Source organism: Vidua macroura, chromosome 4 (assembly GCF_024509145.1).
Source record: "Vidua macroura isolate BioBank_ID:100142 chromosome 4, ASM2450914v1, whole genome shotgun sequence".
NCBI lineage: Eukaryota > Metazoa > Chordata > Aves > Passeriformes > Viduidae > Vidua > Vidua macroura.
In genome coordinates this window covers 47703045-47726825 of record NC_071574.1, presented here as the reverse complement: position 1 = coordinate 47726825, position 23781 = coordinate 47703045, and the positions used below count along the sequence as shown (strand labels likewise).

The following is a 23781-nucleotide window of genomic DNA, read 5'->3' as shown; positions in this document are numbered from 1 at the left end:
AGACCTCAGCCTGCTTTTAGAGTTGGAGGAGAAACCAGATCTGCTAGTCATGAACCATGGGGTTATCCTCTGATGTGGATCCAGTTTTTTTCTGACTGACTTCCTGTAAAGGTTTTTTAGCTTTCTCTGCTTCCCAGAGTGTTTCTTTTGTTTTGGTCTTCAAGAAAACAGTTTTTTATTTCAGCATGACTGGAAATATGAAATTGCTTGCTGGACATCCAGCCTGGTCTTGAAGCTGTATTTTCTTTCAAGGAAGGATTTTTACCCCTGTAATCTTCTGTGAATAGGTTAGTCAAAAAGCAGTCTCCTACTTCCGTGCTTGTTTTGACAGGTGGAGTTCATACCTGTCAAGTTTAGTTTTTGGATCTCAGTTAGTTAAGCAGAAATCAGGAAACTCTACATTAGTGTGCTGTAGCATACCTAGTTTGCCAAGCCAGTTCTGCTTACATTGTGTGCAGAGAATGCTATATACAGTAAAAACAATATGGCTGGTGGAATGCCAGTTTATAAAATAAGGGGCTCCTAGGCCCAGTTCTCAGCTTCTGTTTTAGAGACAGACTTCCTAGAAGCTGCATTCTAGTAACTCAGGGTAAGCCTTCACAGAACATACGTCTGTGTGGATTCTGTATTAAGTGAAGAGAGGCAGTCAGTGTCTGAAGAGCTACACAGTCCTTTGCAGAAGAGACTGTATTTCCTAACAGAAGTGAATTGTCACCTCAAATACTTAATGGAATGACATAAATTTTTGTAGGTTTCTCAGCTACAGTGGCATACTTACAGTGTCAACATTAACAAATTCAGTAATTCCAAGTCTCCTGTTTGTTCTCAGTGTGAAAATATTGGGTAGTAGTCCAAGTTCAAGGGATGTCATCATTAATGGTGTTACTGCAGCTGAGACTGAAGGTTGATGATTACTTCTGGTTTGTCCATTAAAAAAAAGTGTGCTTTTTTAATCTGTAATGGAGCGTTTTGTTGGGTGATATTTTCAGTCTTCACTATTTTTCATTCATTCCTATAATCTCTTCAAATATGATAGGAATATTTTTTTATATGCTTTCTTCCATAAAGTTTCTTTCAGCAGGTGTCTATACTGAAAGGGAAGATAGTTTCTTAAGACTCTTAAAGTCATAAACTTAAACATGTCTTACACCCTTAATTCCAGGCTGGTAGGAATACAGCTTCATCTCAGAAGCATTAGTGGAATGCACAGGCAATTGAGGAAAAACATTTATAGGAACAAATCTAGTTGTGAAATTATTTGGAAATGCTGATTTAGTGCATAAACTGATTATGGAAGACTCCAGACATGTTCATTAGTATTCCACCCTTACATAATAAGAACTTGAATTCTCTTCATTACTGTTCATAGCATTACCATGAACCGTGCATGAATGCAGTGTTTCAGTGGGAGGGAATTTTTATACCAGAAGATATATAATAACAAGAACTCAGTGCTTTATAGATAACAGTAAGTTATCGTGCCTTAAAGAACAGCTTTTGGAAGTAAACAGTTGAGCATGTGCTAACTTGAACATAATGACTTGAAGACTTAGTTTATATTTTCATCTTAATATCACAGTCTTGACTTTATTGTACTTAAAACTGTCACAGTATAGAGTAGTCTCAAATTTGAGTTAAAATTACATTTTCTGTACATTGTCCTTCCATCACTGTCTTAAGCATCTTCAGAAAGGTAAATCAAGATTCATATAAAGGTACTTGCTGGGTAAAATGATAGTCCTCACTGGGTAATTGTCTTATGCTGCTTATCTGTTACACAATATCTAGCCAAATAGGGAAAAATGAGCTGTTTAATATAATGTCTTCTGTTTTGACAGTCTCATTTAAAAAGTAATTCTTCTCCTTATTCTGGAATCACACTGGGGGCAAAAGTCTTGCAGTAATGGATATTGTCCCCTTAGGAGGATGAAAACTAGGAATATTTATCTACTTCCCTGAAATGTATGTTTTCAAACAATTAGATAAATGTTTTCAATGAATTTATCCTTGTGTGTCTAGGAACCACAAAAGAGCCTATTAATATGAAAAATAGGTTTTCTGTATTGAATAGCAAACTCCATACTCTATAGTGGAAAAATGCAGTTTTTGAAAACACAGTGTCATTAACATAAGATGTACTAACTTCCAAAGTTTTCAAAACCTTTGGTGTTGAGAGTTGGTTTGGTTTTTGTTCTGCTGTTGTTTACTAACTGGTTTGGTCCTGCCACATGCAGACTGCCTGTGTTCCCAGCTGTCATAGATGTGTAGAAGATCTTTTTCCTTGAAGTAGGGGTTTTCAGGTACACACAAGTGTAATTTTTCCTTTTTCTATAGCTTTTCAGTGCACTTCACTTAAACTGGACATGTGACTATCAGCATGTGTGTTGTTACACATACTGCTCATTAAGTAAGCCTGATAAAGTTCCAAACATTTAGCAGTTCAGGAACGATTGTAAGTCTTTAAACAAGGAGACATAAGGTATATTCATTCAAAAAACTTAACAGTCAAATTAGTCCTGAGGGTTGCTTTAAACTCTTTATGTCATGTCTTGCAACTTGCAGAACATCTCTTCTCCCACCCTTCTGTCTCTACTACAGTTTTTATGAAACTATTGCTAGAATCATAATTGTGAGTGAATAGGTAAGGCTTTATTAAAGTACTTTAATTGTGCTGCATTAATGAAAATTCTCAGCCAAAATTTTAAATTAATTAGTATTAATGGAAATAGTGTGGGTCATCATCTTCAATCAAAAATTGGCATGTTTTGAAAAAAAATAATCTGGAAACAATTAGTTACTTAGTTGAAAACTCAAACAAAATTCAGTAAAGATTTTGACTAAGTTCTGGTTGCTTAGAAACAAAGCTTTGATGTCTTTATTCAGCAAGCACTGACCATATGAAATAACCAGGCTCTAGATCTTCATGAAAGGCTTTTGACTTACCATAATAAAGCATAGCTTTTTTCCCCTTCTCTTTTTATTTTTTTTTTCCTCCTCAATGGATTATTACCAGCTTCCACCATGAAGAGAATGTTTTGTGTGACCTAAGCTCCACATTTTCACTGATCTTGGTTTGACTATTCTGGAACTACACAGCCTAGAGTTGTTGCAGTGGGAGGGGGCTGTGGCTGGAGCTTCAACCAACTCCAATACAGGTGAAATATACTCAGAGCAGCAGATAACCCAGCTTTGAAGACTGCAGTGGGTTGAAGAGAATTGCCCTTACCTTGTTCTTTTTGCTGGCAGCAACCATCAACTTTTATAATCACTTGCCTAGTTATGTCATTATAGCTGTATGAAATTTTCATGCTTTTGTTTTCCCACCAAATCAGTTAGGAAGAGAAGAAAATAATCTGGAAAAGATGTGGAGGACCATGTATTTAAAGTTCCCACAAAGCGTGAAATGCCTAGACACTGTTACAATTTTTTTTTTTGGTCGATGCTTGCCTGTAACACTTCCAGTTAAAAACTACATTGTCTTACCTTGTTTGCTGGTATATTACAGTTCCCTAGCTCGCAGGAATATTTCAAATGTGAGTTTAGACATGGATGTTGAGTCAGCTATTAGGTCATGATGGAGGTGCAAGAATCTCTGAGAAAATTATTACATTTTGATGTGGTTAAGTAACTGAAATCACTTTTACAAAATTTAGTCCGGTTATCTCCTGTTGCTTTTGCCCTGTTCTGTCCCACATTCTTTCCTCTCTCTAGCTGGCAAAATGGCTGTTAGAAAGAGACAATAAAAAAGAAAAACCTAAATTATCCTTAGGGGATATTTGTTACAAATAACTTGCATATTGCTGTCACTGTCCTGACACAGTGTCATGCTAAACTAAAAAAAAATGTTATTTTTTAAGTGAAGATTTTTCATCTGAGAGGAAAATACATAATTACACCTGTAGGTAATACTTTTCTTTTTCTTGCTATTCCTAATGGATATCATGTCATGAGTCAGAAATGGAAGGGTAATTCTAAAAACAAAGGTTCTGAGTTTGGTATTGTCTGGTAGTGACAGGTATAGCAGACACTCTGGGATAAAACTGTGCATGCACCTTTCTAATTGATGATGGAGAAAATGCCCTTTAGCAATCCTGTTTCGGTGCCAGCATTCTTTGACAGTGTGCAAATTCTAGTACCAAAAGTGGCAGGTTTATTCATTTGCTCTTGCTTTATGGAAGGCAACTTTTTGAGTTTTTTGCTTTTCCCCCTGTGCCTTGCCCTCTCTCACCCTCCACACCCCACTTTTTTTTTTTTGTTTTTTTGTTTTTTTTTGTTTTTTTTTTTTTGTGAGCAGTGTGATGTTTCACATTTGGTGTGTGATTGACACTTTCCTGGAAGTTTCTGTGACTGGCAGTTTCCTTTTACAGGCCATCAATATAGAAGCAAATGACTAAGCAGAACTTGGTTGGCATAATGGTTGTGCATCTGTTTGAAAGTACTGGTGCTGGTCATCTTGAGGAAGCTGTGAGCTGTTGAGGACTTGCTGTTTGTGAGATCTGTTCATTAGATATTTGGTACTCCCAAAGTATTCAGATATCTACCCTTTGCACTCTGGCTGTGTATTTTTCTGCATAGCAAGAGATACTGTCATTAGAACAAAGACAAGGCACATCATCTTGCAGTATATACTGAGAAATTCCACAGAGATGAGGAATACTCCAAGATATAAAATGCATGCCAGATGTGTCTGGAAGTTTGTGTTTTTCTCCTCTGTAAATACGGTTCTTGAGATCAATCCATATTAATCATAATTCAGGTGATGTAGTCCTTGAAAACACCTTTATTCTGTGCCACTAGATTGAAGCAAGTTGTCCTAGGCTGAGTAATCTCAGGTACTTGTCTACTTCTTTGCATCTCCCCACTCATCTTGCTTCACTAGGCACTTCAGAGGTTAGAGTCTCTCACTACTAGAAATATCTGGCTTGGCTAGGCTGGGGTGAGAAACTTACTTAATGTTTGGAGTAAGCAGGGAAAGAAAAGGGTTTGTCTTTATACATGAGATCACTAATTCTGGCCGTGCATAATCTGTTTTCATTATAAACATGACACAGTGTCATCTGCACTATTAATGCATGTCTGACTAATTAGCTTATAGCAGAGAGTGGGATATTTCAAGATTATATCCCTTTTGACTTTATTTTCTGAACTTGTGAACTGGCACAAACTGGAGTATCTGTAATCAGTTCTGATTTCTCAGAAATTGAACTCCAGTGGTCAGGTATTGAGCTTTTTGAATAATCATAAGTTTGAGGCAAGAACATTTTCATTGGAGTTACTTGGCTGTTTGTTGAGCACATGGACTTAATTTATTATTATTGCTATTTCCTGCATTTCCTAAACTGTGACCTTAGCCTTAAGCACAAGTGACTTTCAATCTCATATCAGTTGTCTGAAATTCTTCTGCTATGTGTGGATGCTGAGAACATATAAAAGGGGCTGTTTTTTTCTGTTCTTGCTCACCACTCCTGTTATACAAACTGCTGGCACTGATGTCTTGTTTCAGGCTGCAGTATTTAGCTCTGCCATTTGTAGATGCAGGAAACCTTTTTTTCTGAAATACCTGAATGACTTGCAGCTCTGTCACTAAGTCTGTTTCTTGAGAGTGCATTCTTAAATGCACTGTTTGCATACTGACAGCTTAACATGTTGATGATTTACATGAACAAGCAGGGCAAGACAATTGGTTATCCTCCCTTTGTAAGAAAAAGCATTGAGTCTTGTGATAAATACCTTTCTTTGTGAACCTCATTAGCTTTGCCATGTCCTCAATCCCAGCAGTACTCTTACAGACTTCTTGAATAAAGAGAATAGGATAAAGATGTTGACTAGCTCCTGCTACAGCTTCCAACTTGGTATTCTGCTTGGTGTTTGTCACGTTTGTTTGTGACAAAAAAGGGGATACTGAATAATTAAGGCTTTTGCCAAAGTGGCAGAATGCCTCCTTTCTTTGTCTTGATTGCTCTGAATTCAGAATAGCCTAAAAATTATTGGATAGGTCTTTCATAATCACAGTTCATTCTGCAAGTGTGAAAATGTTATCAGACCTATTTTAAAAAAAATTATTCCAGCTCAGACTTACACCTTCTGGATTAACTCTTACTGAGCAATGCTCAGCCTTTTCCTTTGCAGCTTCAGTAAAGCTTATGCAAAATAGGTAATTCAAATAGGAAAAGAGTGTTTTCAAAATGAAAAAACCCCGAACCTAAAATTGTGACTATATGAATATGTGTTTGGAACACATATGGCTGACATTTCTATGCAGTGTTTCAGTTTGTTGTAGATCAGCGTGCTTCAGTACAGCGTCAATTTTTCATAAGAAATTTCTTAAGAGCCTCATTTGTATTTGTCTTCCAATTAGCAATTTATCATTTTGTTCTGACTAGTATTACTTTTCTAAAGGTTAGCTGATTTAAAGGAACTATGACAGTAAACATGATATATTTCTTTGAATTCCTGTCAGAACGATCTGTGTGCTGTTTAACTTCTAGCTACACTTCCTCAGTGATAGCTGAGCTAGGTGGAGGATAGTGGGATCAGTGTCTTCTAAGCTCATAAATCTAGGTGTCTTTTACATGTCTTTCTAGAAGGACAAAACAGTGATGAAATCAACTCCAAATTAATTTCATTATTCAAATGGTTTCAAAATTCTCCTTGAACCAGTTAGCCGCTTCATTGTCTTCCCCCATCAGGCTTTGACATTGTGGGAGGAAACTGCATGTTTGGAACACTTACAGAGCTGTTCTTGGCTACCTCCTCTAGACTAAACCATTTATTTGTTGCTCTTTTCAGCCTTTATTGAGCCTAAGCTCTGAAGAGTGGTGGAATGGATCAGAGAATGCATATGCAGCAGTGGATAACTACTTGGACTGCTGAGTCTCTTTCCTCTAGCAGGCACAAATGATACTGTGCCTGTTTCAGAAGGTCTAACTGGGGGAGTAACCCTTCACATTCTGTCATGTTTTCTGTGCTTTAGGTGTTTCAGATACTAAATTTGTTTCCTTAGTGTAGTTAAAACTCCTTACACTTCTTGTTAGAGGAGAAGAGCATTACCCTACTGGTAATCTCTGGGGGAAGGGGCCAGCTATTCAGATGGTTCTGAACTCCATGATGAATGATGTTCCTTGAGTTATTGTCCATGAGGACTTCTTACCTTTTTTTTTTCTGTGGTTCTTTCATGTTACCAACTTAATGGCTTTAGAATAATATAAGTGTAGGTCTTGTCTCTTTTGACCTTTATGCCTTTTGTAGAATCTTTTCAAGGCAGCAAAAAGAGTGTTTGCAGTTTTCTTTAGTTAATAATTCAAAGTGCACCTAGAGGTAGGACCTGTGTTGACTGTGACATGGAATTACTCTGGCTGTAGACCCACAGCTGGATTGCAGCCCATCAGTTGACTGTGGTAACTGTGGTGTAAGGCATGGGGTTGAATTTGAACTGACCTATATTCATTTTAGGGGAAGGTCATTTACATGGGTAATGATAATGACTCAGTGGAAGTATGACAGAGCGAGCAAAGTATTTAGCGTCATTGATTCTTAAGCAGTGTTCCAAATGACTGGATATGAGGACAGAATGTTGAGTAAACTGAAAGGAATAATGTTTCTGCTAAGAGTGCCTGTTGACTAAAAGATTGCTTTTAAAAATGTTGATGAATTAATTACTTGTTTCTCTTTCTTTTTTCTAAGTATGTATAGAAAATACGATTCAACTAGAATAAAAGCAGAGGAAGAAGTCTTTTCAAGTAAGAGATGCTTAGAATGGTTCTATGAATATGCAGGTAAGTGTGAAATGCAAATTTCCTACCAATAACAATTAAATTTATATTGGAATATGAAAATTGCATTAACTGAGCTTTCAGAAGATGGAATATAAAAGATTTTTTGTAAAAGTCTTAGAGAAACTTTCCTTTATCCTGTGTGATGTGAGGTTGAAGAGTTCAAGGTTCAGTTTTGTCTTTGTGTATATCCTATAAAAAGAATACAGAATGTGTGTAATTTGAAATGTTTTGGAACATGTATAAGTTACTATTCAAATCTACAGTTATAGCTGTATTTCTGTTGAGAATGTTGTTACCTCTCTTTCATCTGCCATGTTAGTGCTGTGCAGTACAGAATTAGCCTCAGAAGTGGTGTGTCTTTAATTAAAAAAACCCAAAGGGTGAGGGAGGTAGTAACACTAGTTTTGTTCCTGCTGAATCTGGTGCTGAGGGTTTCAAGCAAAGAAGTGAATGAATTCAAATATCCCATACTAGTTTTATCAGATAGTTTTCCATCACAAGGTATAGGGAAGGTAGCCTGTGTTATTTATTCTTGCCCTTGTGTATGAGAACTTTCTTCAGATATTACTTCTCGGAATGTTAATTATGGTCTGTGGTCACAGAAGGTGATCCTTTATTAGTGAAGTTGATTGTTATATTTGTTTTCCTGCAAATGTGTTCTGAAAAGAAGAATTTGACATATAGGGGAAAATGATCTCATGACTGTAAAGACCAAAAAGAAATCAAATAGATATTTTGTGTGATCTTGCAGTTTTCTGGTGATGTATTGAATAACATGTCTAACTTGTTCTGTTTTGTCCAATTTTTAAACATAATGAAGAGTGACTTAATATGATGTCATAAAACATTTTTTTTCTCCTAATAAAATTATATAAATGAAATTAAATACTTTGAGATCTCACTTGTCTGTGGCAGTCTGTGAGAGGAGATTGAGAGGAGACAAATTCAAGCCAAATCTAACCTGTTAGATTGTCTGCCTTTCTGACCAGCTTGATTTATTTTTTTACTCTAGCAACAGGCATGACTCATTTTTGTCAAGACTTTCATGGAAAGAAAGGATGAAAGGAAGGCTGTTTGTGAAAGAACTTTGGGGTTTCCACTGGATGCACACACCAAGATAAAACACAGAAAAGTGGAGAGTACGATTCTGTTTACAGTATTGAGTAACATTCTAAAAATTGAATTTTCAAGGAATAATCTCTTGTGTTCTTGCTTCATAAGTCTTCTTTATGTATGCAGACAGTTGACACTACATTTTGGTTTTTTTCCGTCCCTTGGTGTGTTTTTGCATTACCGAATGACTCTTTTTAAAGGCTGTTGTGTATACTCTGAGAACTGAGAGGCTGTTATGAGAAGATGGGAAAAGACATAATTAAACTTTGTTATTTCTAGAATAGATCACATAATAATAAAATACACATTGATCTTCCCTTTATAAATCCTGTTTTTCTTGCACGTGTGGTCTTTATATTGGAAGAAAGTAGGCATTTCAGCATGTATTTTTTTCAAATTAGCCCTTTTAAACATAAGTCAAATAATTCTAACAAATTAGTTCACATACCTAAAGTGTAGAATTGCACAGTACAATTCTTAATGTCTGTATAATTTTTTCAGGAGTATTATAGAAGTTACAAATATCTTGATTTAAGACTATGTTTTATTAGTGGTGCATTTTAATAGCATTTGTGTTTTGAATATTTTTTTTTTTTTCCTTTTAAGTAGGCAAAGAAAGAACTAATTCATTATTTCCTTCCCATTGCATTTCCTGTTAGATGATGTGTGACCGTGGTGTAGCAATACGAATAAGCAGGATAGCATAATATAAAGATAGTATATGAGACAATGAGGAATGAGATTCTGGGAATGATACTGCCTTGTATCCTCTATAGCTGTACATAATGTTTTTGGGATTTGATCTTGGGATAAAGTAGAGATTCCAGCCAGGGAATGAGTTTCACTAGCCATCGTCCACTCATTTAAGTGTGGTAATACTATGTGGGTGTTCTGTTAGTCTTAAGTGCATTATGAAAAAATCTTACTAATTTACACTTCCAAGATTATCTCAGTAAATGAGTAGAAAGATTGGCAGGGATGAAAAGTTGTTTTACCGTTTCTCTGTTTTCAAAGGTGAGATAAAGATTTAAGTGTATCCAAATCTGATAGTAAGTGTGGAAATATTTATTTCATGCCAAAACAAACAAACTGTATGGAAGTTAGTTTGCACTATATGATTGCACTTCTTTTGTGCTGTAAAGGACAGGCTATTTTAATTCTTAGAGATGAGTAAAATACATTTTGTTTGCAGGCACGGATGACATTGTAGGGCCAGAAGGTATGGAGAAATTTTGTGAAGACATTGGAGTTGAACCAGAAAATGTAAGTTCGGAATCCATTTTAAAAATGCATCATCTGCTATGGTGTACATGAGCTAGTCTTATAGTTCTTGCTTTTCCACCAAGAATTAAAAAATTCTTGAGAGTTTAAAAAAATACAAGAAATATGAACCAGAGAGGTTTTGAAATGCATTTGGGAACAACTTGTCATTATTTTAAACCCCAGACTGTCAACCTGTAAAACCTCAATTTGTGTTCACTGCTGCCCCTTCTCTTTCACTTTAATACTACCAACCTTCAGTCTCTCCAGAAAAAGAGAGATCTTAAAAAAAAAAAAAAAAAAAAAGCTGATGATTGTCTTTTTCTGAAACAATGAGACAACATTCAAGATTTAATATATCAACTAACAAACTAGTAGTGTTTCCTTTGGCTTTTCTAGGACAGAAAGAGATTTCAAATATTACGGGCAGTAGTGGCACTACCATTATACATTTCAAAAAACAAATAAGGAATATAAATACATTTACAGATACATATTCTGTGAGGTGTGTGTAATTATATATATATATATAAATAAATAAAACCTAAAAAACAATTGTGCATTTTACAGGCTTTTTCCTAGTGCCTAATTTTTGATCTTTAAATGCATTTGTAAGTCCTGTCTTTTGCAGAATTCATGGAGCATCATATAAGTAAATGAGAATTGTGCTTTGAAAGATGTACTGGAAAGTGAGATGTAATTGGCTAATTTCAGAGTTTAGGATAATAATAAATGTTGTGATTTATGCAGACATTTGGAGGTATAAGCAGGTATTCTGATTTCACATTATAAGCTGTATAGAGCTGCACTAACTGTAGCTAGTTAATGGCTGAGTTGCAAATTTAAATGACTTGATTATTTTTTTCTCCAGGTTGGCAGGGTCAGTTATCCTGCAAGTTTTTCTTTCACATATTTGTAAAAAGTGGTTTCTTAAGTTGATAAATAAGATGATAATAATCTTATTGTATTGCTTTATCAGAATTCTTTTTTGCTTTGGTCTTCTGTGTGAGATGTGAAAAAGACTGGTTCCTTTTGGGCAAAACTGAAGTATTATGTATCAGCCTGTGTTTTGATGTGTATTAAGGTTAATTCACCTAGATTTGCTTATCATCTGCCTGAATTGTGGGACCATTATTAGCTTTCAAATAACTGATTTAATGGGTTGCAGCTGATGTTCATTGAGATGAGGGTTTAACAAATGTCAGGTGTAGCTTGTCAAACCGATACTGAAATTTTGTAGTTACTTTGGGAAACCTTTTCTGCAGCTTTCACACCAACTCATCTTCTCCCCATTGTATTGCTCATGAGATGACTGATAACTTGCGTAGATGTTCACTCTATATATTTGCACTGTTACCTTCTCTTCATTTGGATTCAGCAAAGTTCTGAACTTTCCACTTGTACAAGTAAAAGCATTTGTATCCTGCTAAACAGTGGTTATTTATGAAACACATTGATCTTTTTGTTAAATTCTCAGTCTCCATTTTTTTCTCTGTAAAACAGGTAGTTATGCTTGTGCTAGCATGGAAGTTGGATGCACAAAACATGGGCTACTTTACATTACAAGAATGGTTAAAAGGAATGACATCACTACAGTAAGTGCCTTGAAAATTCTCTTTAAGTTTGTTATAGTAAACACAGCTTTTCAGAAAAAACACACTTTAGTGTTTAACTCATAACACCTAAAGCAAAGAGCTCTGCCATGGAGTAGAAGTCACAACTTTTTGGCCTGATGTATGATAATATGGTCACTTAGAGACAACTTGACGTTGCACATTTAAATACAATTGGATTAAAAGATCTGCAGTCTCAATAAAAGTGAAATGTCATGAGGTTTGATGCTCTTTCTGTCCCCTCTCTTTGTTGCTGGATTGCACCTATCTTTTAGATATTGGTATGTTGTTAGAGTGATTTAAAACACTAAATAATACAAACCCTTTCTGTAAGTCTGCATTGCTCTTTCTAAGAGTTGCTTTCTCCAATTAAGAGCTTTAATTTTATGGCAAAAATAACATAAAGTTGAATAGTCATGTTTCATAGAGAGTTGGAGAAAGAGTGAACTGTTTTGACTTACCTTCCAGAAGAGAATTACTAAAACTGTATAGGAAGTTCTATAGTTTCAGCAAGACTTTAGAAGTATTTTTCAGTGCTTTGATTTGATGTTTGTTTGCAATGCATGGACAAGCTCTTAGTTTTATCTGTTAGAGAGTGCATTTTTTACAAAGCCAGTCCCAGTGTAAGACTTTGCTACTTCATCCAAATTAGTTTCACACTACAGGTTTATTAATAAGGCATTTTATGCAGACATACTCAAAAATGTGCCTCTGTACAGAGTGGTGTATTTTGAACAGGTTAATGGGATACATGTTAGAGATTCTTTCCTAGAACATCAGACATCTCAGTAAGAATGCAGACTCTAAACTCCTTTGATGCTTGTTTTGTAGGTGTGATACTACAGAAAAATTGAGAAATTCTCTGGATTACTTGAGATCTTTATTAAATGAGCCTACCAATTTTAAACTTATTTATAGATATGCCTTTGACTTTGCACGGGTAAGTACTGTGCATTTGAAATTACAGACTTTACTGTCATAAATAATAATTGAAAGACCATATACTTCTAAGTTTGTTTCTCTGAAGGTACCACTCAAGATTGCTTCTAACAAATGGAACAATTTGTGTTCTAAAACAGTATATGCAAGATGTCAAAACTGGAAAAGAAAAGCATAAAGGATGTGTAATGCTTAGTGGTTTAGTGACATGTTTGGTTACATCTCTGCTTCAAGGTATTTTATGACTTCAGGGAAATCATTTAGGCCCTATTCTATTGTATAGTGGAGCTTTATCACTGAGTTCCTCTGACTTTATAATTGCTGTGGTTTTTTTTACATTGAATTTTGTGAGCATAAACATATTTAAAACAGGAAGACACTTCACACATTTCAATAGTTGGTAAAAATGGGTAACATGATAAATGCTAGATATTATATAAATACTGATTCAGAAGATTGTTGGAATGGCTTTAATGATGTTTCCAGTATTTATTAAATAATACCCTGATATTAGTCTTCCTGCTATAAAACATGCTTTGATGAAATTTTACCTGTTACGGAACCAATATACATAAGACTCTTCATACTTGAAGGAGTAATAAGAGAACTTTATTTTCTGAAATAACATTTTGAAATAGAATTTTGACATCTGTCTGCTAATGTCATGGAGTGTACAGAAGGTTTCACATAAAAAAGTAAAACTGAACCTTGGATTGCAGTGCACGAAAACTAAAAATACTAAGAAAATTTCCATCAAAAAAAAAAAAGTAGCATGAGAAAAATAAGAAGGAAGTGAACTGATAGCAGTTCTGATAGTCTCTCATTCTGATAGCCTCTTAGTTCTGATAGCAACTCAGACTTTTGGTACCTCAGTGCTTTCTGCATCTCAGCATTTGGATTTATGGTAGTTCACTTTTAAACAAGGAAATGTGCAGTTGATAGAAAAAATGCATGGGATTAGTTAGTATGAGAAGAAAAGTTATATCAACCTCTTAATTCCTCCTTTGCGGCATGAAGCTTTATTCTGCTAGTTTTGCTCAATGTAAAATGCAAAGGTATTGCCTAAGAAGTTGTAGATACTGATGAAATATTTGGGATAGAAAGCAAACCTGTGCCAGCTGATGGCCTGTCAAAGTGCATGCAGATACTTAAAAGGTGGATAGTGTGTGTGTTCTTTTCAAGAGGTACCAAACTGGTGTGGCAAAGAGTGGCCTCAAAAACAAAAAAATTAAACACTGAGACACAGGTGCTGTGACTTCATTTGTGACAAAAAGCCCCTGCAGATTATAGAACTTGAAGTCAAGGACATATAAACTGGGGAATATTTGGCTAATATGATTATTGAACTTTCCATACTACAGACTTGGGGAAAGTCTATAGGAAATGGCATCCAGTAAGAATAGAAAAGAACAAAGGCAGATATATTTATAGATGTCACATTAAACTGGGCATAACTTTTTTCAGGATCACTGAAGTGATTGCTAGAAAAAAGTTGATGGTTTCACAGTCAGGAGATTGTATAATTTTTGTCCTAAGGATAATTATTTCAGGGGAGTGCTCTATGGCAAAAAGCCACTTGTCTAAACTTCCTAAGTTTTAAGAGAAAATGTTTTTTAAAGAGTCTGTTGATTTGGCATTTGAAGTTAGTTTGTGAATAAAAATGTGTCACCAAGGTTTCATGTGGCACGCATCATTTAAGTCAGCATAGATTTGAGGAAATAATTTATAACACCATATGTTGATATTAAGCACAAATGACATTCTTCAATCTATGTTTTCCCTTGTTATTGCCAAGTTTGAGAACATACAGATGCATCTATTACATGGCTTAAATCAATCTTTAATGTGAAATATTAGGGGGAAAAAAATCTCAGGAAGACTGTCTATCATTAGTGTAAAACAAATACTCAGATAAAACAAAGTTTGTTAATAAATTCCTTCAATTGTATCCAAGGAATGTAAGTGTCTAGAATGTATGCTAAGAATGCAATTGCATCATCAGTCATGGCAGATGTGCCATTAGGCAGTTGGAGGTGGGTAGAAAGGGCTTATCTGAACAATTTGTTCTGATCAGTAGTCTGAGAGAGAGAATGTAGAAATGTAACAATATAAGGCATGAAAAACCAGTGTGGCCAAAGTAAAGGCAATAGAGCCTGATTTCATTAATACTTGAGTGTGTGGGAAGAATTCAGAGTATGAACAGTAGGTAAAATAAAATGTATTCTGACAGCAGCATTATTTCTGTTTGAAAGGTATTTGTGACAGAAGTGTAGATGGGCTTTGGAAGGAGAACTAGTTTTTAGAACTTTTTGAGGTTGGAAATAAGTGAAAGCTTTATATCATACTACTACAAAAATGCCTTTGCAAGTTTCTTTTTCATCTGTATTACTAATTTAAAAGCTTCGTTCATCATGGAATTTACTTTTTTTCTCTAAATCCCTCTTGAATTGAGTGCCCAGAATGCAAAACAGTTTCTCATATTTTCAGAATTGCTGGTCTCCCCACTTTACTTTCAAAACAAATCTGCATTAAATTCTATCTATACAATTGTAGAACTGAGGAGTATTTAGTATTGAATGAACATAACCTTGTGACTAGGGCATTCAGTTGTTGGCTGAGAACTGGGATCTTGCTCTGTCACATCCTTCCTATGTGATAGAAGACAGTTCAGTTATGATTTGAGCTTGTTATTTTTAATAAAGATGCATATTCTGTAATACATAAAAGTGCATTTTTGCAGGTGAAACATAGGGCATAGCTGTCTTGTAATGATCTGTTAGACAGTCCCTGCATCCAGAATATCCCTGTGTGGCTTATGTCCTGGTAGACAGCAAGCTGTCCATGTGTCAGCAGTTTGCTCTTGTGGCCAGGAAAGCCAGTGGTATCCTGGGGTGCATTAGGAAGAACATTGCCAGCAGGCTGAGGGAGGTGATCCTGCCCCTTGACTCAGCCCTGTGAGGCCACATCAGGAGTGCTGTGCCCAGTTCTGGGCTCCTCCAGGCAGGAGAGACATGGAGCTCCTGGAGCAGGTCCAGTGGAGGGCAGTGAGGTTGGTTAAAGGATGGGAGCTTATCAGTGTCTATCAGTGTCTGCAGGGAGGGTGTCAGAGAATTGTGGGAGGATGGATTGTGAGAGAATAGCGATAGTGCTGAAGGCAATCTTGCCTCTGAGGAGTTGCAGCTGTACTAATTACCAAAGAGTAGGAACAGCCTTGCCTTCAATAGGTCACATCTGTGTCCAGTAAAGATGGGTGTTATGAAAGAGTGGATTTGCTGCTCGAGAGGGGGTTGGGGTTAGTCGGCTGTCTTGTGAGGAGTAAGGATCAGGTGGTCATGCAAGGGACAGTAAGGGTTAGCATGTGCTGCTAGGGACAGAGAGGGTCAGGTGTTCATGTTAGGGACAGTAAGGGTTAGCATGTGCTGCTAGGGACAGAAAGAAGTCAGCCAGCCCTGCAGAAGAAAGAGAAAAGGAGTCAGTGCTGTGAGGAGCTGCCTGTGAGAACTCACAGAAAGAAGGTATGAAAGTTTTACAGTAGGATGATAAACAGTCAGTTTATGGTAGCAGTCAGTTCCCATCCACCCTTGACTGGTGCCCAGCACCAGTGCTGACAGAGAATGGATCCAGGCTTTTCTCAGTGGTGCCAAGCAATAGGATAAGAGGCTGTGAGCAGAAAGTGATGCTCAGGAAGATCCACCTGAATATGGGGGAGAGCTTCTTTGCTGTGCAGGTGACCACACACTGGAACAGATTGCCCGAGAGGTTGCGGAGTCTCCCTCTAAGGAGATGGTCGAGAACCATTTGTGTGCAATCCTGTGCCGTGTGCTCTAGGGTGACCCTGCTTGAGCAGGGGCGTTGGACCTGATGACCCACTGTGGTCCCTTGCCCCTTCCATGATTCTGTGATACCATGTATTTTCTTAATTGAGACTTTGCAGTCTGGTGTTATGAATACATACACAGAACAAGGTCTACATTAGCTAATATGGAAGTTTATTTTTTGTGATTTCATTGACTTGTGAATTTGTAGCTCAGGGTTAAAACCAAGGCATAAAAGTGTTGGAGTTTACATCTCCTTGCTCAGCAAAATTGGTTTAATTTCTTGATAACAAATGTAGGTGAATAAATTACTTAACAAAATGGAATCATACACATGCATGTTACTTTGAGATGTGCAGAAGTTATGGCACTAAATATTTGCCACTGATTAACAAAGCTGCTGAGTACAGATGCTGCTGCTCTTACTTAGCAGAAACAACAAAAAAAAAACCCAGTTCTTAAGCTTAAAAATGCTGTTGTTACATTGAACTAAAACTGAACAGTCCAGAGGGGAGTCTCAATGTGCTAGTGTACTATGTTCTGTCTGCTCATTTGATAATTTAATCTGAATTTCATGTAGTCAGTTAGAATACCAGAACAAAGATCCTGCCTTGGCTCACTCTCATGTAGGGAAGGAGGTGTCAGTTAGCAATGAGTGTCTATTGACAGCCCACGTAGTTGTAATGATAGGGCAGGAGGTGGGTACAGCACTGCTATTCAGAGAGGTGTGGCTGTGCAGAGGATACATGCCAATGTGGCTGGGGATGTGATGGCCATTGCTTCCTAGGGAGGTCTGAAGTCAGAAATGACCTTATGCCTCATCTGCCATAACAGTGATGTTTTTATTGGGAACATCTGTAGAAGGCAACACCTCCATATAACAAGCCATTACCTGTAAGGAAGGAAATTTTAGTGGCAAGTTGTGTTTTATTAAAAAAACACTGTTAGATACTGCTATGTATTATTTACTTGTTAATTTATTTTGTCCATGGGTGAGCTGTGAGGGAAGTGAAAAATCTGGAATTCATGCTCTGTTTTCCTTTTTTCGCTTTTTCATGCAGGAAAAGGACCAGCGCAGCCTAGATATCAATACTGCCAAGTGTATGTTGGGCCTTCTTTTAGGAAAAGCATGGTCCCTTTTTCCAGTGTTTCATCAGTTTCTAGAGGTATGGAATTGGAAACAGAATTATGGGGGTTTTTAATCGGTCTTCTTTGATACTTTTAACTCGAGGTAGAATGAACAGCTAAGAATGCTGTGTTCTGATTTAGGAAATAGTAACCACCAAAGCAGCACATGCAACTGGTTATCTTTCCTTTCTTTCTTTTTCCAAAATTCCTATGCTGTTAAGATTTGTGTAATGCAGAACAAACTATAGAATGTTATTTATTTGCTTTTGCACTTTATTTTATTGCTGTATGTTTGCCCTCTAAAAGATGTCTCAATCAGAAGCATGATTCAACACTAGTTTCAATACTTACTGATTTAATCCTTTTTAGATTTAGATGGAATACAGATTAAAATAATAAGGCACCAAAAAGTTTAAATTTTCTGTAAGAAAATCTGAGTTTGAGACAGCTGAAAATACATTTCAGTAATTTCTGTTTCTTGCCTCAAGCAGCAATCAAAATACAAAGTTATCAATAAGGACCAATGGTGTAATGTTCTTGAATTCAGCAGAACAATTAACCTTGACCTCAGTAACTATGATGAAGATGGAGCCTGTAAGTACTACCATATGTTGATGTTCTAAAATAATTTATTTCTCTGAGCTTAATCAATCAGTGTTCTTTTACAAAATTTTGTAAAATACAGTTATTTGATCTCTCCACAGGGCCAGTGTTGTTGGATGAGTTTGTGGAATGGTATAAAGGAAAACAGATGACATAGGAGTTTAACTATGCACAGCCACTCAAGAGTCACTGTTACCACAGTTATGTCAACCATTAGCCATAAACTGCTATTTGTATCAAAGTGCATGCTGCTTTTCTTGCACTGCATCCCTTTGGCAAGGAACTTTTGATGTTTGCTATTTAACAAGCTAGCTATGCTTGCTGTTTAGCATTGTTCTCTTTGAAGGCTGCTTTGCATTTTGTATTTACACTACAAATTGGTGAACTTGCCAGAGTCTTCACTGTGATTATGTGTATATTGCTGTCTAAATTTTGTATATGTGTATAAAAAAAGGCTTCACCTAGGAATTATTTCTGCAGAAATGTATTGTAAAAATAATTTTGTGGCATATTTCTAATCATCACTTACATGTCTGTTGAAACTTTAGTTATTTTGTTTTTCTTTTGGTCTCAAATGTAGCATTTCAGACTCTCTGGACATAGTTATGTGAAGAACTATTTACAGTTTCAATGTTACTATTTGAGATGCCAATTTCTGAGAAGAGAAGACATGCTGTGATATCTTTCATCAGAATTTGCCAAACCGGACCTAATGCTTTATAGGAATGAAACATTGGTGTCTTAAAAAATATATATACATATAAATATTTAAACACTGTAATAGTTGTACATGCCACAGATGATTTCCATTTGAAAAAAAAAAAGTACTGACTTTTTAATGTTAAAACTGCAGTAGTCGTTACAGGTACAAATGAACAAATTAAAATACCTTCTAAAAATGGGTTTTAGACTTTTGTAAATTGCCTTTGGCATACTCCTTTTAATTTTTTGTGTACCAAGAGTGTTTGGTCTATGTTGTGATCTAGTGACCCAATGACATTGAAAGTTCTAGCAGAAATTAGGGGTTTGGGGAATGAAATACGCTCACCCCTAGCACAGACATAATAAAGGTTTCGGGGATTTTTTTTTTTGTTTGTTTGTAACACTAGTCTTTCCAAGGGCCTCCAGCTTCATGTTTCTAAGTACTTAAAAATATGATATCAGAAAAAATACGATGTTGCATAGTCAAAATATTGCTTTTTCTTTCCTGTTGGGGATTAAAGTTTCCTGGCAGAATGTCCATTGCAGGCAACAGGCATGTAAGACACCAGCATTAAGTGACAGTACTTTTTAGTAGGGACCACTGCCTGTTTCACTCATCTCTTTATCTGTATGGGATGGTTCTAGTGATTATTTTGGGAAAAAATGAGTGAATGGAAAAATGTTTAAGTTCTGTAATTTTGTCATGTTGTCTTTGCCGTACCCTTCTTTATTAATGTTAGTGTTGATATTTATAAATAGTCCTTAAAGTATCAGGTGCTATTAAACTTTTATCCCTAAGGATTTATTAAAATGTTATTGATTCATGCAGCATTTAACAACAAAGGGGCAATGGATGTTTTGGAACAACAAATAACATAACTTTTCTGTAGAAATATTTTACAACGTATTGGCAGTTTCGTTATTTCCCTAGAATGCCATCCAGGGGAACAGGAGGAAAGCATTTTAAGTTGAAAGTGAAATTTTCTTCTGTGTTGAAGGTTCTGTCCTTGCCATCAAGTGAGGAACAATTGCCATTGACTTGACTCATTTGAGGATTAAGTTTAGTTTAGCAGAAGCACATTTGTTTGCTGCTCTGGGCCAGGAGGTTGTAATTGTCGTGGTACAGGTGGTCAGTTGTGTTCAGATCTGTTTGTTGGTCTTGGTTTTTGTTTTTCAAGCTCAGCTGCCAAAGACAAAACTGTGTGTCTGTTTGTGTATATTTGTATATACGTAAATATACATGCATATACAAACCCTAGAATTTCATGATGCTAAGAAGAAAATGCTACCTTTCCTGTGAAATAGCTACATTTGGATTTCCATAATACTAAATAGTGCTTTTTAAAGTTAGTAGTGGTAAAACATACATAGTCAGTGCTTTCTCATGTACTAATGCACATAAACTTAATTCCATGTTTGATGCCAGTTTGCACAAGAAATTGAGTGGAGTGTGATATTTAATGTTTACAATAAGCCTCTTAAGAAAACACACTTTTTATTAAGACTTCTGATGTAAATGTGTATATTACAATAGTATTACTGTAATGAAATACCAGTGGGAGCTGCTGGTTTAGTTCTTCAAAGAATGAACTTAGAAGCAATATGACCTTTAACATTAGGCCAAATTGTGATTGCCAAGATTTTGCATGAAATAGGTGTAATTGTTCTTAAAACATTAAGCTAGTTGTTAACTTGAGGAAACTGTTTAGCACAAATTGGTGTGAATCCTGCAACAAATACAAGTTTGTATAAAAGGCTTTGTATGTCACAGATAACTGAGCTTCCAGTAATGGCAGCAAGAACCAAAGACACTTTTAATCTTTTACTGTTACAGGTATAGCTTTCCTATAACAGGGTTGTCAGAAATTGGTTCAGCCAGGTGTTGGCAGTTTTGCAAATGTTTATCAGAATAAAATATTTACTTAAAAGCAATGAAATGAGGAAAGAAACCTCAGAAAGTACCTGAGCTGTGTAAGCAAACAATTTTTTTTTTATTTGGGTAAAAGTAATTGGGAGTGATGAAAAGGAAGAATGTATTTGGAAATGAATCGCATGCTGCAAATTTTTTCTTCCCTTTGAAACAGTATCAATCTGTAACCATCAGCAGGTTCATAAACATATATCTTCATAAAATAAACCACAGATTCAATTAAAGCTAGTAGAAACAGATTTACTGACATTTATAGTGAACAAATGGACTAAAATGGACCTGTGGGTTTGATGAGGTTCCCTGTGCTATCCATCCTGTTGGTTTTGCTATATTTGTTGATAAGCAGAAGATCCTGACATTGCCTGCTCTTGTATATTGGAGAAACTTTTAATAGTTGTGGAAACTTAACTAACATACTCAGTTAATCTTGTGTTTAGTACAAGTGTGGCATTTGCTTTTTTTGTTTATTATGCCATCAAATAGCTGATGTAGATTTTTTTTTTGTTTGATTGTGTGCTCCCATCCCATCCCAACCCTTATGAAGAGTAATGTAAAAAATAGTGTCTTGTCCCAGGAAACAGCATGTTTTGTACATTACTGAGAGGTCATTCCTGAAAAAGTTTTATGGGTCTTGTGGTAATGTTACTGGTGTGCTATTACTGAACTTCTAGCAGAAACTTGATGATCAATCTACAGTTCATTTTTGGCATTTGGGAGATGTAAATTGGAAAGACAGTTAGTGAAAGGAAAACAGTGTCCAGAGACTATAGCAGTTGATGTTCTTTGATAGATGACAAATACTTGGAGCTCTTTGCACTCAATCTTAAGGATTTTTTCAACCTAAATGATTCTCTTAATATTAGTAACCAAAACAGCCATGAATTAAATTTCCTTCTAAAGCAAAGTGGTACAAAGTATTTAAAGTATTATCATAATTCTCTATTACTGTTGTTTCTACACTTTTTATCTTTTCCAAGGAAAGCAAGCTAAAGAGCATAGAAATTACTGAAAATATTTATGTACTTGAATTTTCAGTTAAAACCTCTTTAAGGTTGTCTTTAAGCTACAATAACTACTTGGGTTATCTTTGTGTAGCCATTTCTAATTCTTTAGAGGTTTCTTCCATTTTACCACCAACATGTGTCTTTTGTTTCATTAGAAGTACGCTTACACAATCAAAATCAGTTATAGCTTATTGTGACTTGGTTAATGTTCCCAAGTTACTATTTTGAAGGACAAGAAATGGACTTCGTTGTGCTAAGGTTTTCCCAGATTTCTGTTGACCCTTAGTCACAAGTCTAAGAAATTGTTTGATACTCTTGGAATCTATATAGGCAGCTTTAAAGGTTAGCTTTTGCCCTGGTTTGATTTGTAGCTGCTAAGATACCTCTTTCTAGGCCTTACATTTTGTCTTTTCATATTGTTGTAAAACTATACAGAATCTATCCACAAACGGAATGGTTTGTTTTCTGTAATTGAGACCAAAATTCAGCTTATTTTTGTTTGTTTGCTTTTATTTTTTAAATCCTTGCCCACTCCCCCACTCTGTGTGTGTGCATGTGTACGTGTGTCAAAATAGCACCTACTGACACTGCTGTGGCAGGAACAGCAGTTAACCTGTAACTGTGAATGCTTTACATCTTAGTTACTTGGATATTACATAAATAAGATGTGCTAAACTCCTCTGACTCACAATATGATGAAAATACTATTATGCCATCTAACATGAGTTAAATCCAGTTGATTTAGAAGGTCTTGATTTTTTAGGTCTTTTCTTGGTGTTGTTGTAAAATGGCATCCCACAAATAAACAGTATTTGTGTTGGTTTCAGAAACTGCCTTCAGATTTTTCTGTGATTCATACTTCAGAAATTCTCATATCTGAATATACATTAGCAGGCAGCCTTTATCAAGTATTAGCAGAGAATTTGTGTGTACAATCTTGTCCCCCTGGTTTCTAATAGTGGAGCAAATCAGTATTTAAAACGGTTGGGAACAGGTACATGTTTCAAAAAGGTTATGGTTCAAATGGAGCATGTTGGTGTAAAACAGTACTGTAATACAAAAGTTTTCAACAATAAGTGAATTTGAGCAGAAATGTCTCAAGACAAAATTTTGCAGAAGCATAATTGTTACCCACTCATCTTGGTCCAGCCTTTTGACCCACAAGGTCCTCATAGAAAAGCTGTTGATGTATGGACTGGATGAGCAGATGGGTGAAAACTGAAAATGGTAGGGTCCAGAGAATGGTGGTTTTGCAGAGCAAAGTCTAACTGGAGACCAGTAACTAGTGCTGTACCCCCAGGGTCAGAGCTGGTCCCATCCTGTTCAACATCTTCATTATTGACCTGGGTGAATGGGGCACAGGGTCTTCTCAGCAAGTTTGCTGATATGATAGAGCTGGAATTGAAGGATGATAAGCCAGAGGATCATACTGCCTTCCAGAGGGATCTCAGCATGCTTGAGAAATGGGTTGAAAGGAACTACATGAGTTTCATCCAGGAGAAATGCAAAGTCCTGCAGCTGGGGAGGAACAACTCCCTGCACCAGTATCTGCCGAGGGCCACCCAGCTGGAAAGCAGCTTGGCAGAAAAGGGACTGGGGGTCCTGGTGGACACCAAGTCAGAGACGAGCCAACAAGTCCTTGCTGTGAAGAAGGTGAGTGGTTCCTGGTCTGATTCAGACAAAGTATTGCCAGCAGGCTGAGGGATGACTATTCCCTCCTACACAGCACTGGTGAGGCCACACCTGAGTTCTGTGTCCAGTTCTGGACTTTGCAGTACCAGAGATACTGTGATGTTCTGGAGAGGGTCCAGTAAAGGGCCACGAAGATAATGAAGGGATGGGAACTTTTCTCCTATGAGGAAAGCCTTACAGCTGTTTAGCATGGAGGAGAGAAGGTGC

The 23781-nt window shown here is 36.3% G+C and overlaps 1 protein-coding gene across 3 annotated transcripts in view; it reads left to right on the top strand.

Annotated features, from left to right (window-relative positions):
- Nucleotides 1-22716, top strand: part of DCUN1D4 (defective in cullin neddylation 1 domain containing 4) — a 42311-nt gene extending 19595 nt beyond the window's left edge. For all 3 annotated transcript variants that reach the window (XM_053975975.1, XM_053975974.1, XM_053975976.1), the window contains 7 exons: nt 7684-7775; nt 10081-10151; nt 11652-11743; nt 12593-12701; nt 17577-17681; nt 18135-18237; nt 18348-22716. In XM_053975975.1, coding sequence (XP_053831950.1) covers nt 7684-7775; nt 10081-10151; nt 11652-11743; nt 12593-12701; nt 17577-17681; nt 18135-18237; nt 18348-18403 — 628 coding nt within the window. In that variant the 3' untranslated portion in view covers nt 18404-22716. The remainder of the gene's footprint in view (nt 1-7683; nt 7776-10080; nt 10152-11651; nt 11744-12592; nt 12702-17576; nt 17682-18134; nt 18238-18347) is intronic.
- The last annotated feature ends 1065 nt before the right edge of the window (nt 22717-23781 follow it).